A 17,075-nucleotide genomic window follows, 5' to 3' on the forward strand; every position below is an offset into this window, starting at 1 on the left:
GCAAAGAAAGCTCACATAGAGCTAAAAAGGGCTAGAAACATCCACTAGCCAAGAGAAGACGCCACAACCGGCTGGCTAAAACTAGGTAGGTAAACTACATGCCTATCCTATTACATGACCGCCATCCAAACCGGTTGAAGATATCCCGAGCAACCATCTCCCATCGGAAAGACCCAGTAACCAAATGCTCCCTGGCCTCCGTCTGGGTGAGTAGCGACCAGGTACAGATCAGAGCCGTAGTTCGGAATAAAACCTGCAAAAAATGGATACATGATATTCTGTTAAAAACCAAATCATTTCTGCAAGTCCAGATAGTCCACATCAAAGCACAAACTCCAACCCGAATGTGTCTCGCTAAGTTAGGCTCAATCCCATTAAGCCATGTCCCAAATAACGTGTTAACAGAATTCGGTGGATTGATATTAAAAGTAATGTGGACCGTCTGCCAAAGTACTTTGGCCAACGGGCAATCAAAGAAAAGGTGTTTGATTGTCTCATCCCGATCACAGAAACTACACCTAGTAGGTCCTGTCCAATTACGCTTTACCAAGTTGTCCTTGGTTAAAATAACTTGTTTATGGACAAACCACATAAACACTTTTATTTTCAAAGGAACTTTGACTGCCCAAACATGCTTAGAGGTAGGAATGGAGTTCGAATTAATAACATCAATATACATTGATTTAACAGTGAATACTCCAGACTTAGTCAATTTCCAGCGTAATTCATCGGGTTGTTGAGATAGTTGGACCTCCATCAGTCTCCTAACTAAACGGAGCCAGTCTTCCCAACGATTGCCCGCTAGCGTCCGTCGAAACTGAATATTAAGGGGGATAGATTGAAATACCGAAGCAACGAACACTTCACGTCGTTGAACAATTCGGTATAAAGATGGATATTGGATGGCCAAAGGTGTCTCGCCGAGCCAAGTATCCTCCCAGAAACGTGTACTAGAGCCGTTTCCAATAACAAACTTCATCCTATTAAAGAAAGATTGTTTGACTTTCATCAGACCTTTCCAGAAAGGTGAATCAGTCGGCCTGACTGTAACCTGGGACAAAGTTTTTGTCTGGAGGTACTTGGCACGAAGGATTTGAGCCCACATGGCATCATTCTCCGTTGAGAGCTTCCACAGCCACTTGCTAAGAAGGCATCTATTCTTAACTTCTAGATTCTCAATACCGAGACCCCCTTGGTCTTTCGGTCTACAGATGATATCCCACTTAGCAAGTCGATATTTTTGTTTAAGCTCATCACCCTGCAAAAAGAAACGCGATCGATAGAAGTCCAGTCTCTTCCTAACACCAACTGGGACCTCAAAGAACGATAGGAGAAACATGGGCATACTCGTGAGTACCGAATTAATCAGGATTAATCGGCCTCCGTATGACATGAGCTTACCCTTCCAACAACTCAGTTTCTTCTCAAATCGGTCCTCGATGCACTTCCACTCTTTGTTTGTCAGCCTACGATGGTGGATTGGAATACCCAGGTAAGAGAAGGGTAACTCTCCCAACTCGCATCCAAACAATTGCCTATAAGCCTCCTGTTCATCTTTGGCTCTACCAAAACAGAACAGCTCGCTCTTATGAAAGTTAATCTTTAACCCGGTCAATTGTTCAAATAGGCATAACACAAGCTTCATATTTCTCGCCTTGGCCAAGTCATGCTCCATAAAGATAATTGTATCATCAGCGTACTGAAGGATGGATACACCTCCATCAACGAGATGAGGTACCAATCCACCTACTTGACCATTTTCCTTAGCTCTTCCTATCAAAATTGCTAACATATCCACCACAATGTTAAACAGGATAGGGGACATCGGATCTCCTTGTCTTAGGCCTTTATGTGTCTGGAAGTAATGACCTATATCATCATTAACTTTAATTCCCACACTACCTTTTTGCGTAAAAGATTCAACCTGTCGGCGCCAGGCTTCATCAAAACCTTTCATACGCAATGACTGTTGGAGGAATGGCCATTTGATCTTATCGTACGCTTTCTCGAAATCCACCTTAAAAATTACTCCATCTAATTTTTTGGAATGGATTTCATGGAGCGTTTCATGCAGGACGACCACCCCTTCAAGGATATTTCTGTCCGGCATGAAAGCAGTTTGGGACTGTTGCACCACAGAGTGCGCAATCTGTGTGAGCCTGTTAGTCCCTATCTTGGTGAAAATTTTGAAACTAATATTGAGGAGGCATATCGGCCTGAATTGCTCTATTCTCACAGCATCCGTTTTCTTGGGAAGCAGTGTGATAGTTCCAAAATTCAAGTGAAATAACTGAAGCTGTCCAGAAAACAGATCATGGAACATAGGTAGCAAATCTCCTTTAATAATGTGCCAGCACTTTTTATAGAACTCTGCCGGGAATCCATCCTGTCCGGGAGCCTTATTGTTTTTCATCTGTGCAATAGCATCAAACACCTCCTTCTCTGAGAATGGGGCAACCAGAATATCATTTTCAGCAGCCGATAACTGAGGCACATCCTCAGTCCGGGACTCAACGAGGGATACACAATTATCCTCCAGAGATCCAAATAACTGCTTGTAATATTCGGTAATATATGTTTTTAGGTTATCCTGACCTAAAATAGTGCCCTCGTCCTGTTCAAGCTGAAAGATACACTTCTTTCTGTGCTTACCATTAGCTATCAAATGGAAGAATTGAGTATTCGCGTCCCCTTGGACCACTTTGCGTACTTTAGCACGCAAAGCCCACTTCAATTCTTCTTCGCGGAGCAGTTCTTTCAACCTCCTCTCCGCCTCACTTTTAACCTGAAGCTCCGCAAGTAGTAAAATAGTGGATTCGGCCTTGATGTCCAGGTCCTGAATGAGAGAAAGGAGTCTATCCTTTTCAATCTTATACACACCACTGAGGTGCTTAGCCCAACCCCGTAAGAAACTTCTCAAATGCCTAATCTTATTCTGCCAACGCTCGATCGCAGTCTTGCCTCCTGCACCTCTAGCCCATTCCCTGGCAATCAAGTCCAAGAACCCCTCGTGTTCGAACCATGACATCTCGAAAGAAAAGGTGTTCTTGTTACCCACGTGGTTCGGCTCCCCTGAGTCCACGAACAAGGGTGTGTGATCGGATATTCCCCTCGAGAGAGCTTGCAACAACTCGATCAAGTTTTTCATAAGTCGGGTTTGGCAGAGCATTAGCCCAGGTAAACTTTCTACCAGAAAGCTCCATCTCCCTCAGATCCAAGCTTTCAATTATGGTATTGAACATAAACGACCATCTGCCGTCAAAGTTATCATTATTCTTCTCCTCTCTCCTTCTGATGATATTGAAATCACCTCCAACTAAAATTGGAAGTTGTTCTGACCCACAGATTCGAACAAGGTCCGCCAGAAACTCCGGTTTAAGCTCGGGCTGTGCGGCACCATAAACCGCCACCAAAGCCCAGTTAAAACCATCTATCTTAGACCTGACTCGAAACTTCACCGCGAAGTCACCCATCACTACACTTCGAACTTCAAGCGAATCGCATCTCACACCCAGTAAGATACCACCCGATCTTCCTCACGGAGGGAGGCAATGCCAATCGAAATCAATACCACCCACAAGAGAAGAAAGAAACTGGGGCGCAAAGTTTTCTCTACTAGTCTCCGATAGAGCAACAAAATCTAACTTCTGCTCTAAAGCTGCCTCAGCAAGGAACCTTCTTTTAGCCAAGTCCTTCAGACCTCTGCTATTCCAAAAGATTCCTCTCATAATTCATCATGGAATTTTTTAGTGATTCGAATCCTAGCACTCCTACGAACTGCGGAATTAGGATAGATCTTCCGTTTCCACTTACGTTTTGGTTTACTAGGCTCTGCCGCTCGGTCCTCATAACCGGGTTCACTTAAATTATCAGCATCATACTCGATAGGTACATCATCGTCCTCACACACATGATTTGGAGGTGCTAGATCCGCACACATATTATCTAGCACTCTAACCCCTAACGCATCAATCTCATCATCATTCATCGGTTTAACTGCTGCAAGATTATGAATAGTCTCTAAGACACGTTCAGCCTCCAAATCTAACAGATCATTGACCGAATTAGTGATCTCACTATCTGTGTTACCTAGTGAAACTCCTAACTGGTTTGCATTATTTATAATCTCCTCATTAGAAAACTGCAATAAAGAGTTAGATATGTTGACAGACATACCAGAAGATGATGCAGCCTCCTGAAGCTTGGCCGCCCTCATAGCGCACCGATGCTGCATATCATCCACCTCCGGAAGCTCGTGGCAGCGATCACTCACCCGTCTCCCTGTCGAGACGGGATCCGGGATCCCGCCAAAAGCAACAACCTCCTCCCTAGTAAAACCTGGCGCTGAGTCCCTCAAAGGGTCAGCCGCGGTTACCAGAGGAGGCGGCTGCGGGCTCCCAAGCCCTACAGGAAGGTGCCCCACGCCGGGGTCCACTGCCACCGGTGCGGACAGAGAGGGGATGACGGGGGCCGCCTGCCCGCGCCCTCCTCCCGCCCCATCCGCGTGTGCAGACGGAAGAGCTGTCGGCGAAGAAGAGGCGGTCCTCCAGACCACCGGGGAAGAAGGAGGAGCCAGGGCCTCCTGCCCTAGCCCCTCCCCCAACGCAGCAGATGGCGCAGGTGTCGCCGCCTCCACCGGAGTAGCAGGAGCCGAGGCCACCTGCCTCGGGCTCTCTCCCCCGGTGTTGGCCGACCCCAACGTGACCGACGTCACCGGCGTCAGGATATGGCGGGGAGACGTCAAGGCCTCCTGCCCCGACCCCCCGCCCCCCACCACCAGCTCACAGGTAGCAATCCACACCGGCGCCTCGACCACCAGAGGAGGAAGGGAAAGAGAAGCGACCTCTGGCTCCCCCACCCCAACTCCAACCAGAGTCCTCGCCGATGAGGCCCTCACCAAGTGTCCAGAACCGCCAGCCCCCTCAAACTCCAACAGAGGTAGCGTGTGCTCAAACAAATCATCAGAATCCACCCGGTCACTCCAAAGTCTAGGTGGCGCTGATGCTGGCTCAAAGGACCCGAACCGCAACGAGGTCATAGGCACCAATGGCGATGCTGCCGGCTCAACCCCGGTCCCCTCCCCGGGCAACTGAGCATCTGGGCGAGACCCGTTCGACCCCTCTCGTGTCGGCTCATCGGTCTGTGGCCCATTGGCTCCCGCATCGCCATCACCCTCATGCATATCAACATCATTCCCATTAACCGCATCTGCAAACAGATCTGTGTCCTCAAACTCAATATCTAGGGGGAACACCTCACCCCTATAGGTCCAGTTGACCACATCAGGCACGAATTCAATATCCAGAACACTGACTAAAAGCCGGGCTACCCCATGAGCCCGAGTAAAAGCCATATCAACTCTCTCCGTTTTCCCAACCAACGTACCCAAACTGGCCACAACTCGAACATCCTGCAAAGGCTTAGACGAGGCCCCTATAAACCGCAACCAGACCTGTGTAAGCGGCTTTCCCTTAGGCTCCACCTTCTTCCACTCGTGGAACTCCAGAATGCCCGAAGTGCCAGGAACTCTACACAAACCAAAGCTCAACAAACGCTGCAAGTCATCCACCGTGGGAAAATCGACCTTATAAATCTTATCCTCGAGAACCACCAGCTCCCACCGAAAGTCCCCCGGAGCCAGCTCCTGAAGCCTCTGCACGATTTGAGCCTCAGTCACCTCTCCCTGGTTAGCCTTCACAACCCCGGTGGTCAAGCTCGGGGTTTCATCCGGAATCTCTCTCGCGGCCGGTGATTCAAAGAACATAAGCTCAGCACAGTAGACTCCATACACAGTCAGTGACGGAGCCTGGTCACGCAAGAACGGGCACTCACTGGAGGGATGAGCCGGCTTGCCGCATGTCTCACATAGCTCGGCCACGCACTCAGCAATGAAATGGCCCTTCTCCCCACAACGGTAGCAAAGCATCTTTTCCTTTTTGCGCGCATATTTGGACGGCCTGTCAGCATTAGTCCTGCCGGTATCCTCAGCCATAGTCCCATCCTCAGGAACCTCCACACTGGCCAAAGCAGTCACCACCTCCATCGCCTGAGGAGGAAGTTCAGTGGGCGCGTGGTGGGGCTCCAGTGCTGACGCCGTGTGCTCAACAACTGCCTTAGGCGGGGGCGGTCGGCGAAACCTCCCACGGCCTCCTCCCCGACCTCCGCGATGGCCCCAAAAGCCACCTCTCTGACGGTGATCCGGGCCTGAGGCTCCCTCAACAAAACCGCCTGTAGGGCCGAGAAACGGTCTCTCCGCCGACCCATCGCTCTGCCAGGCATAGCCACGACCTCCTCCCGTGGACGAGGAGCCACGGTGCCGTCCCTCACCATACGCATCATACCCATCATCCCCCCACTGGCTTTGGGGCGGATCATTGGGCTCTCTGTTGGTAGAATGTTGTCTTGTCTGTGTCTGACCCGACCGGTTTTGTGCCAGCCTCGCAACGTGATGGGGTGGAGGTGCGGCCCGTGGCTGATTGCTCGACGGCAACGGCACACCCCCAGAATGCCGAGGCCCTCCACCTCGGCCAGCCGGAACGACACCGACAGCGCCCGGCGCCTGAGGCCGGGGCCCACCACGACCCGCCGCCGGCTGAGCCACAGATGCCGTACTTGGCGCTGGAGGCCTGAGCCCGCCTCTTCTGGCCGTAGCATGGACGGGTACTTGCCCCGGTGGCCGAGCACCCACAGGGCCAACGCTGCGACCCTGGGAGCCCGGCGGCACACCACCGCCCGTCGGCGGCCTCTGTCCAGGCTGCCCCACGGCACATCTCCGCATATGTCCCATTGCTGTCGTCTTTTTCTTTTCTTTAGAAACACAGAGCTACGACGTAGATGTACATAGACATGTCTATATCAGGGCAGGCCCTAGGCCATGGCGGGCTGGCACTGTGCTTAGGTGCTACTACCTCGGTCCTGGTTTACTAGTCTTTCACATATTTTGATCATAATTTTAACTAACAAAATAGTATGAGTTATACGTAGGAAAAAATAACTCAAATGATAAGTGTCACATGTCAGGTGCGTGACACTCCAGCCCTGACGCTTTTTGATGACAACTCCAGTCATGCAAGGATGGCAAATTCCAATGGTACAAGGCAAGTTTCAATAAACTGAAACACGAAAGGTGTCATGCTTGCCGGTTTTAGTTTCCATGCTACAGCAAAGTGCAGAAGTCCCTTTCTCCTTTGCTCCATGGTAAAATATAGGACACATCCTGTCATTCCTTACTCATTCCATTGTAGTAAAAGACGTCGGAGTGTTGTTTGACTCTGGCCCCGGCAATTCCTTGCTCATTCTAATCATCGGTCTCCGTCTCCGTCTCCGCATATGTCCCATTGCTTTCGTCTTTTTCTTTCCTTTAGATTAGAAACACAAAGGTACAACGTAGATGTACATAGGCATGTCTACATCAGGGCAGGCCCTAGGCCATGGCAGGCTGGCACTGTGCTTATGTTCTACTACCTCGGTCCTGCTTTACTAGTCTTCCACATATTTTGACCATAATTTTAACTAACAAAATAGTCTGAGTTATATGTAGGAAAAAATAAACTCAAATGATAAGTGTCACACGTCAGGTGCGTGGCACTCTGGCCCTAACGTTTTTTGATGCAAATTCCAGTCACGTAAGGACGGCAAATTCCAGTGGCACAAGGCAAGTTTTTGTCAAAAATAAACTGAAGCACGACAGGTGTCATGCTTGCCAACTAAAGTTGTCATCCTCGCGTACCTAAGCTTGCCATGCCCGACGTTCGGCACTGATAAGGGTTCAAAAATATTGTCATTGAAAATTACATTCAAATATGAATCCAACAATACAATTTTTATGACATGCGTTAATATTTTATTTGCTAGTCAAAATACGATGAGAACTAATTAATAAACCCACATGGAGTTAATACTAACTAGTGTGTACTTTGAATGTATAGCATTTACTCCAATAAAGGATGTTGGAGTACCCGCCTTGTGAGTCTCGTCGAGGGCAAAGAGTGCCTCCGAGCTGATGCATTATGTAATAATTTAATATTGTGGACCATGAAATTTTGTGCTATCATTTGAGATAATTTTCATTGAAATTGTGTGGCTGAAGTGTGCGGCTGTAGCATTGCTGCCGCGTAACCGTCGACTGTTTTTACATTATCTGATGGAGCACTAATTTTAGATTATCAATTATACATTATCTGTTGGAGCCGGGTGTTTTTTGATGATGTAGTAAAGTTTTACATTTAGTGCTTTTTGGTGATTTACAGCAACCATGCTCTTACAAGTGGATTACAACAACCGATGCCACTTCCGAAACGGCTAGCTGGCTAGTTCGTTCCAGGCGCTCCGGCGACGGAGCGACCGACGACGACCACCCTGCTGGACGCGCCCCTGCCGCCGCAGAGGAAGCCCACGATCGCGTCGGACTGCCGGACGGCCTTGTTGAAGAGCGCGCCGAGCAGCATGCCGGCGACGGGCGCAGTGACGTAGATCCAGATGGAGGTGTAGCGGCCGAAGACGATCGCCGGGCCCAGGCTCCTCGCCGGGTTCATCGAGCCTCCCGACACGGGCCCGATGACCAGCCCCAGCGTCCCGACCGCCGCCCCGATGGCGATCCCTACCACCGCCTTGCTCTGCATGCACGCATCAATGGAAGCGATCAGAAACGTGTCGATTCGTTTCCCGCCTAAAGTTTCGTCTTCCGCTCGCATGTGATAAAAAAAATTGCGTGTACTTACGGCGTTGCTTGTGGCGACGGTGGAGATGACGATCATGAGCACAGCGGAGGCGAGCAGCTCGAGGAGGAACGGGAGCCGGGCGCCGGCCCCGGGGGGCCTGGGCACGGTGCCATAGAAGTTGTCGTCGTGCGGCCTCATGATGGCGTTCACTGATAGGCACGCCAGCATGGAGGCGCCGATCTGCGTGGCGACGTAGAGCGGCAGCTTGCGCCAGGGGAAGTAGCGGAAGGCGGCGAAGGTGAAGGTGACGGCGGGGTTGAGGTGCGCGGGGCCCATCCAGCCGAGCACGAAGGCGACGGTGAGGGCGACGACGAGGCAGACCGTGGGGAAGGTCAGGCTGTGGTGCATCTCCTGCATCAGCGCCGCCACGCACGACCAGAACACCACCAGGAACGTCGCCACGCCCTCTAGCACCAGCTTCATAATTAACAAGATCATCAGTTCATTCATTAATCAACTGATGACACTCTCAGATTATGCTCAGAAATGCTGCAAATTAATTGGCGGTCTCTGATGCTCAGCTCGTCTCTGTGGCTCTGTGCATGGCGTAGACGCAGAGCATGTGTAGTACCTCCCGGATGAGGTGGCCGACGGCGAGGCCCTTGGTGGCATGGCCGGCAGGTGGGGGAAGCTCCTGGCCGCGGCGAGCCTGCTCTAGGTCCTGCCCGTTCGCCGCACCGTCGCTGCCCACCGTGTTCGTCTTGTCAAGATCCATTGTGTGTTCCAGCGGACCAAGAGCGAGCTAAGTAGTACTGTTCATTCTCTCGAGTGTTCCTTTGCGATGGCTCCTCACGCCATTGATCCGCCAATATAGTCGTCCCGTGTCGACCACCCACCGTGTGTGGCGGGCAATTGGTTGCGTTGGAACAGAGCAGCCCACGCACGCTCTTGGCATGCGGAGGAGGAGAGGCACTGATGCTACGGGAGTGTACGTACGTGCCGGATCGATCAACTGAATTAACCGACCCGCTGCCGCACTCGCTTTGTGTGGATCCTTCTTCCACTTGTGACTTGTTCTCAGAATATACTCCTAATCGTCTCACAAGAGAAAAAAAGAGTTAAATATACCACGAGTGCTTTAACTTGTTCGGACCGCTCAGTTTGGTACCCAAAACTTATAAAATACATAAAAATAATGTCGTAACTTGTTTTACTGTGTAAATACGGCGCCTGCATACGTACCTGGGTGTATGGCCTGCCTGCATGGCATGCCAGCACGACGTTGGCCCACATGTTAGTGTCTGGCAGTGAGCGAGCGCTGGGTGTGGGTATGATGTTTTTTTGTTGTTGCAGAAACCGCCATGTATTTAATTTGATTATGTATAACAAAGCAGCACAAATTAAAATATGGGCCCCACAGGTCAGTATGACTCGGAAAAAAGAGTAAAATAAAACACCGGGACAAAATTATTTTTATTTTAACGAAAACAGAATAAATATTTAAATAGAAAATAATTGTGTATTCATAATTATTGTATTTTATATTGGAAACTTATATATCATAAAAACTAAACAATAACTTAAAAAACACTAAAAAATGTAAATGCAGAATGCAGAGCGATAGGTAACTTTGATCTACTAGTAAATGTGCACGTGCAACGCACTTTAATATTTAAGCAATATGTCAATTGCATGCGGATATTAGCTATGCTACTATTTGTGTGTTAATTCTTGATTAGTGCAATATTTGGTATGATATTAATTACACGTTAAATACGCTAAACACTTGCCATTGGAGCAGTCTAGGTCGTTGGATTGACTTAGTTTGATGGCCGAGATTAGTTGGATTTGCCTTTTTGGGTTTTTTTATATTGGTATAGATACTAGTTCAGTAGTGGTGTTGTTGCGTCTACCATAAGGCCTCATCATGACCTCTATGGGAATCCAGTTATCTCTCTAAATATTCGTCGTTGTTCCATTACCAATTCGCCGAGTCAGGCCTAGCTTCATAATGTCCCTACCCTCTATGACAGCACGCAATATTTGGCTTGGGTGGCTCCCAGGGTCAGCACTCAAAATACTCCCATTTGGAAAGTAAACCCCCTTTAATATTCTTGCACTTAAGCTATTTGGGTTTTGTAACATACGCCACACCTGCTTGGCTAATAAGGCCAAACTAAATAGCTCGAAGCCTTTAAAGCCCATACCTCCCATGCTCTTTGGTTGGGTCATTGCTTCCCAAGATACCCAACTGGGTTTTCTGTGCCCATCTTACTTCCCCACCAAAATTTTCGAATCAACATGTTCAGGTGTTCACACAATCCTCTTGGGAGTTTAAAACATGACATAAAGAACACAGGTACTGCCTGAGCGACTGACTTTACTAAGACCTCCTTCCCTGCTGTCGACATTGACTGTTCAATCCATCCCTACACTTTGCTCCACAAGTAATCCTTCAGGTACTTGAAGGAGCCATTCTTTGATGAACCCACATCTGATGGCAAGCCTAAGTACTTTGCACTCAAAGACTCGTTTGGAACTTGTAACTGATTTTTGACTTCCAGCCTTACACTTCCAGAGCAATCCTTACTGAACAAAATTGATGATTTATCATTATTTATCCGATGTCCAGAAGCTTGACAGTGCTTGAGCAACAACTGGTTAACCTCGTTTGCCGCATCCACACTGGCCTTGAAAAACAGCAAGCTGTCATCTGCGAATAGTAAATGGTTAACTGGTGGTGTCAAAGGGGCCACCTGAACGCCATTCAAGTTGGATGACTCGTCAATAGATTTTAGGAGGCACGAAAGGCCCTCTGCTGCAATCAAGAATAAGTATGGAGAAATTGGGTCTCCCCGTCGAATACCCCTCGACAGTGTGAATTCCTGTAATTTCTTGCCATTAAATAAAACTGAGAATTTGACCAAGCGAACCATACTCATCACAATGTCCACCCATCCTCTCGTGAAACCAAGTTTCAACATTATTGCTTGTAGATAATCACATTCCACTCTATCATATGCCTTCATCATATCTAGCTTAAGTGCACAATACCTGTTTTTCTTTGCATTATTTCTCTTCATAAAATGGAGACATTCATACGCCGTGATAATGTTATCAGTAATAAGTCTATCAGGGACAAAGGCTGATTGCTCTTGTGAGATAATATCTGGTAAGACTTGCTTCAATCTGTTGTAGATAACTTTGGAGGCAATTTTCTATAGAACATTGCACAACGAAATAGGTCTGAACTGTGACAGTAAGGTGGGATTCTTTACCTTTGGTATTCGAACCAAAATAGTTTCGTTGATGCTTTCTGCAGACTCAATCCCATTAATTACGCGCAGTATAGCTCCCATGACATCAAACCCACAGACATACTAGTGACGCTGAAAAAAGTGGGCTAGAAAACCATCTAGCCCCAGCGCCTTGGACAAGAACATTTGGAACAGAGCGATTTTAATCTCGTCCTGAGTGTAGTCGGCATTAAGAATATCGTTCACTGCCTGAATGACTTTCACCTGGACTACCTCCAAAACCTGGTTCATATTGCTGAAGTGTAAAGAGAACTATAAAAATTCGTTGCCATTTCTTCCATCTCCGTTGTATCCTCTGTTACACTACCATCTGGCCTTTGAAGAGATTTAATTTGGTTTTTCCTCCGTCTCCTTCTTGTTCGCAAATGGAAAAAATAAGTGTTTTTATCCCCGTGAGCCAGCCATTCAATGCTTGTTTTTATCACCCTCCACGCAACCGCCTACGCGGCCTACCTGCTGAGAAAAGTGGTGGTCAAAGCCCATGTAAGCAACGCCTGGCCCATCAGGAACTGACAATATGGCAAATGGGTGACACGCGCAAAGCCCTGGCAGTGGACACGGCATTTCACCATCTGTCAGGTGGGGATAGGGTAGTAAGAGAAAACGTGGAATCGCTCTGCGATCGCTATTTCTTGGGAGTTTAGTAACTGGAGAGATAAAAGTTTCCAGCTAACATTTGAACACAAAGTACTGTTTCTCCCGGCGACTAGCGTACATGCTATGTAATAACCTGGAAGTCCCAGGTTCGCAAGTCACAACCTGATAACCCACAAGTATAGGGGATCGCAACAGTTTTCGAGGGTAGAGTATTCAACCCAAATTTGTTGATTCGACACAAGGGGAGCCAAAGAATATTCTCAAGTATTAGCAGCTGAGTTGTCAATTCAACCACACCTGGAAACTTAGTATCTGCAGAAAAGTGTTTAGTAGCAAAGTAATATGATAGTAGTGATAACGGTAACAAAGTAAAGACAGCAAAAGTAAAGTTTTTGGTATTTTTGTAGTGATTGTAACAGTAGCAACGGAAAAGTAAATAAGCGTAAACCAGTATATGGAAAACACGTAGGCACCGGATCAATGATGGATAATTATGCCGGATGTGGTTCATCATGTAACAGTCATAACATAGGGTGACACAGAACTAGCTCCAGTTCATCAATATAATGTAGGCATGTATTCCGTAAATAGTCATACGTGCTTATGGAAAAGAACTTGCATGACATCTTTTGTCCTACCCTCCCGTGGCAGCGGGGTCCTATTGGAAACTAAGGGATATTAAGGCCTCCTTTTCATAGAGAACCGGAACAAAGCATTTACACATAGTGAATACATGAACTCCTCAAACTATGGTCATCACCGGGAGTGGTCCCGATTATTGTCACTTCGGGGTTGCCAGATCATAACACATAGTAGGTGACTATAGACTTGCAAGATAGGATCTAGAACTCACATATATTCATGAAAACATAATAGGTTCAGATCTGAAATCATGGCACTCGGGCCCTAGTGACAAGCATTAAGCATAGCAAAGTCATAGCAACATCAATCTCAGAACATAGTGGATACTAGGGATCAAACCCTAACAAAACTAACTCGATTACATGATAAATCTCATCCAACCCATCACCGTCCAGCAAGCCTACGATGCAATTACTCACGCACGGCGGTGAGCATCATGAAATTGGTGATGGAGGATGGTTGATGATGACGACGGCGACGAATCCCCCTCTCCAGAGCACCGAACAGACTCCAGATCAGCCCTCCCGAGAGAGATTAGGGCTTGGCGGCGGCTCTGTATCGTAAAACGCGATGAAACTTTCTCTCTGATTTTTTTCTCCTCGAAAGCCAATATATGGAGTTGGAGTTGGCGTCGGAGGGCCACCAGGGGGCCCACGAGGTAGGGGGGCGCGCCCAGGGGGGAGGGGCGCGCCCCCCACCCTCATGGACAGGGTGTGGGCCCCCTGGTCTTTATCTTTGGCGAGGATTTTTTTTATTATTTATTCTAAGATATTTCGTGGAGTTTCAGGTCATTCCGAGAACTTTTGTTTTCTGCACATAAAACAACACCATGGCAATTCTGCTGAAAACAGCGTCAGTCCGGGTTAGTTCCATTCAAATAATACAAGTTAGAGTCCAAAATAAGGGCAAACGTGTTTGGAAAAGTAGATACGACAGAGACGTATCAACTCCCCCAAGTTTAAACCCTTGCTTGTCCTCAAGCAATCTAGTTGACAAACTGAAAGAGAAAAAGAAAAACTTTTACAAACTCTGTTTGCTCTTGTTGTTGTAAACATGAAAAGCCAACATTCAAGTTTCAGCAATTATTATGAACTAACCATACTCACAATAACACGTAGGTCTCACGATTACTCATATCAATAGCATAATCAGCTAGCGAGCCATAATAATAAAACTCGGATGACGACACTTTCTCAAAATAATCATAACATGATATAACAAAATGGTATCTCGCTAGCCCTTTCTGAGACCGCAAAACATAAATGCAGAGCACCTTTAAAGATCAAGGACTGACTAAACATTGTAATTCATGGTAAAAGAGATCCAGTCAAGTCATACCCAATATAAACCAATCATAATGAATGCAAACGACAGTGTGCTCTCCAGCGGGTGCTTTTTAATAAGAAGGGTGATGACTCAACATAAAAGTAAATAGATAGGCCCTTTGCAGAGGGAAGCAGGGATTTGTAGAGGTGCCAGAGCTCAATTTTTGAAATAGAGATAAATAATATTTTGAGCGGCATACTTTCACTGTCAACGTAACAACTATGAGATGGCTGTATCTTCCATACTACACGCATTATAGGCAGTTCCCAAACAGAATGGTAAAGGATGGCTGTGTCTTCCATACTACACGCATTATAGGCAGTTCCCAAACAGAATGGTAAAGGTTTATACTCCCCCTCCTCCACAAGCATCAATCCATGGCTTGCTCGAAACAACGAGTGCCTCCAACATTCAACGTGTCCCAGGGGGAGTTTTGTTTAATTTTTTTGATTTTCTTTGATCTTTTTGGATCATGGGACTGGGCATCCCGGTTACTGGCCCTTTCTCGTGAATGAGGAGCGGAGTCTACTCCTCTTGAGAATAACCCACCTAGCATGGAAGATATAGGCAGCCGTAGTTGCACATGAGCTGCTCGAGCATACAATACAGAATTTCATTGGAAGGTTTGGAGTTTGGCACATACAAATTTACTTGGAACGGCAGGTAGATACCGCATATAGGAAGGTATAGTGGACTCATATGGAACAACTTTGGGGTTTAAGGAGTTTTGATGCACAAGCAGTATTCCCGCTTAGTACAGGTGAAGGCTAGCAAAAGACTGGGAAGCGACCAACTGAGAGAGCGACAACAGTCGTAAACATGCATTAAAATTAATTCACACCGAATATAAGCATGAGTAGGATACAATCCACCATGAACATAAATATCATGAAGGCTATGTTGATTTGATTCAACTACATGCGTGAACATGTGCCAAGTCGAGTCACTCAATTCATTTAAAGGAGGATACCATCCTATCATACCACATCATAATCATCTCAATAGCATGTTGTCACGCAAGGTTAACCATTATAACTCATAGCTAATCAAGCATGGCACAAGCAACTATAATCTCTAAATGTCATTGCAAATATGTTTACTTCATAATAGCTGAATCAGGAACGATGAATCATCATATTTACAAAAACAAGAGAGGTCGAGTTCATACCAGCTTTTCTCATCCCAATGAGTCCATCATATATCATCATTATTGCTTTTCACTTGCACGACCGAACGGTGTGTATAATAATAAGAGTGCACGTGCATTGGACTAAGCTGGAATCTGCAAGCATTCAACTCAAGAGAGAAGACAAGTAATATGGGCTCTAAGTTAAATAAACAATCATACATATAAGAGCCACTAAGCATTTTCAATATAGTCTTCTCGACCCCCAAAGAAAGGAAAAGAAAAATAAAAACTACTTACACGGGAAAGCTCCCAACAAGGAAAAGAAGGACGGGAAATATTTTTGGGTTTTCTTTTTAATTCTACTACAAGCATGGGAAGTAGACTAACACTAATTTTTTTTCTTAAGGTTTATCAAACACACAAGAAGAAAGCTAGAAAAATAAATTTAAACTAACATGGATATTACAATGAAAGAGTATGAGCACCGACATCTAGCAATGAGTGTGAACATGAATGTAATGTCGGTGGGAAATACGTACTCCCCCAAGTTTAGGCTTTTGGCCTAAGTTGATCTATTGCCAGGGATAACCCGGCTGATATCCGTAGGTGAAGCTGGGTCGTACTGCGATGCAGCGGCTACCGCCTGCTGAGCAGCAGCACGGCGTCGGGCTGCTTCCACTCCCCTCTCGTACTCATCTGCCTCCTCTCTGGTAATAATATATCTTCCTCTCACCTGAAAATCAAAGAAGGTAGGAGCAGGAAGAGCAACACGGACCACACGCCGTCTGTCAAAGATTAGTCGATACTGGTAAGGTGGTCCAGTCCTCTCAATGAACTGGTGGGAAAACATAGGATCAAGATCTAAATAAGAAGTGGGCAACTCCACATCACCCTCACGAATGTCTACATCAAGAAAATTAGCTAAGCGGGTTGCATAAATTCCTCCAAAGAAATCTCCGTTACGTCTATTAAGATGCAACCTACGAGCTACAATGGCTCCCATATGATAAGCTTGGTCCCCTAACACAGCACTTCTGAGAATGCTGAGATTAGGGGCACACATGTGACATGCTTCATCCTTAGCAGTTATACATCTACCAATGAAGAGAGCAAAATAATGTATAGCAGGAAAGTGAATGCTCCCTATAGTGGCCTGTGCTATATCTCTAGATTCCCCCACAGTTATTCTAGCAAGAAAATCTCTATATTCAGATTTAAGGGGATCCCTGATACTACCCCAAGATGGAAGTTTGCATGCACGAGTGAAATCCTCTAAGTCCATGGTATAAGACTTGTCATAAAGGTCAAACATGACTGAAGGAGAATTACGCGAAGATGAATAATCAAACCTCCCCACAAATGAACTTGTGAGATAACGATACTGGGGGCATTTATTAGCTTCAA

The 17,075-nt window shown here is 46.7% G+C and overlaps 2 protein-coding genes across 2 annotated transcripts; both read right to left on the reverse strand.

Annotated features, from left to right (window-relative positions):
* Positions 1-110: 110 nt before the first annotated feature.
* LOC147977588 (uncharacterized) lies at positions 111-6,787 on the reverse strand. The gene is made up of 2 exons (XM_087514484.1): positions 4,177-6,787; positions 111-253 (listed from the first exon to the last, which is right to left on the reverse strand). Exons 1-2 carry the CDS (start codon positions 6,785-6,787, stop codon positions 111-113), a joined length of 2,754 nt encoding a protein of 917 aa, XP_087370610.1.
* A 1,522-nt stretch (positions 6,788-8,309) lies between these two features.
* Positions 8,310-9,435, reverse strand: LOC125547489 (aquaporin NIP4-1-like). The gene is made up of 3 exons (XM_048711346.2): positions 9,292-9,435; positions 8,721-9,137; positions 8,310-8,615 (listed from the first exon to the last, which is right to left on the reverse strand). Exons 1-3 carry the CDS (start codon positions 9,433-9,435, stop codon positions 8,310-8,312), a joined length of 867 nt encoding a protein of 288 aa, XP_048567303.1.
* Positions 9,436-17,075: the final 7,640 nt, after the last annotated feature.

Source organism: Triticum urartu, chromosome 3A (assembly GCF_056163025.1).
Source record: "Triticum urartu cultivar PI428250 chromosome 3A, HENAU_Tu73, whole genome shotgun sequence".
Classification (NCBI taxonomy): Eukaryota; Viridiplantae; Streptophyta; class Magnoliopsida; order Poales; family Poaceae; genus Triticum; species Triticum urartu.

What these genes read in the sequence shown, in the direction of transcription:
- LOC147977588 (XM_087514484.1), bottom strand. Translation starts at nt 6,787, where the DNA reads ATGGGACATATGCGGAGATGTGCCGTGGGGCAGCCTGGACAGAGGCCG. An exon ending in GGAGGCTGCATCATCTTCTG is followed by an intron (nt 254 to 4,176) that starts GTATGTCTGTCA and finishes CATTTTTTGCAG; the next exon opens with GTTTTATTCCGAACTACGGC.
- LOC125547489 (XM_048711346.2), bottom strand. Translation starts at nt 9,435, where the DNA reads ATGGATCTTGACAAGACGAACACGGTGGGCAGCGACGGTGCGGCGAAC. An exon ending in TCGGCCACCTCATCCGGGAG is followed by an intron (nt 9,138 to 9,291) that starts GTACTACACATG and finishes TTAATTATGAAG; the next exon opens with CTGGTGCTAGAGGGCGTGGC. An exon ending in CCGTCGCCACAAGCAACGCC is followed by an intron (nt 8,616 to 8,720) that starts GTAAGTACACGC and finishes GCGTGCATGCAG; the next exon opens with AGCAAGGCGGTGGTAGGGAT.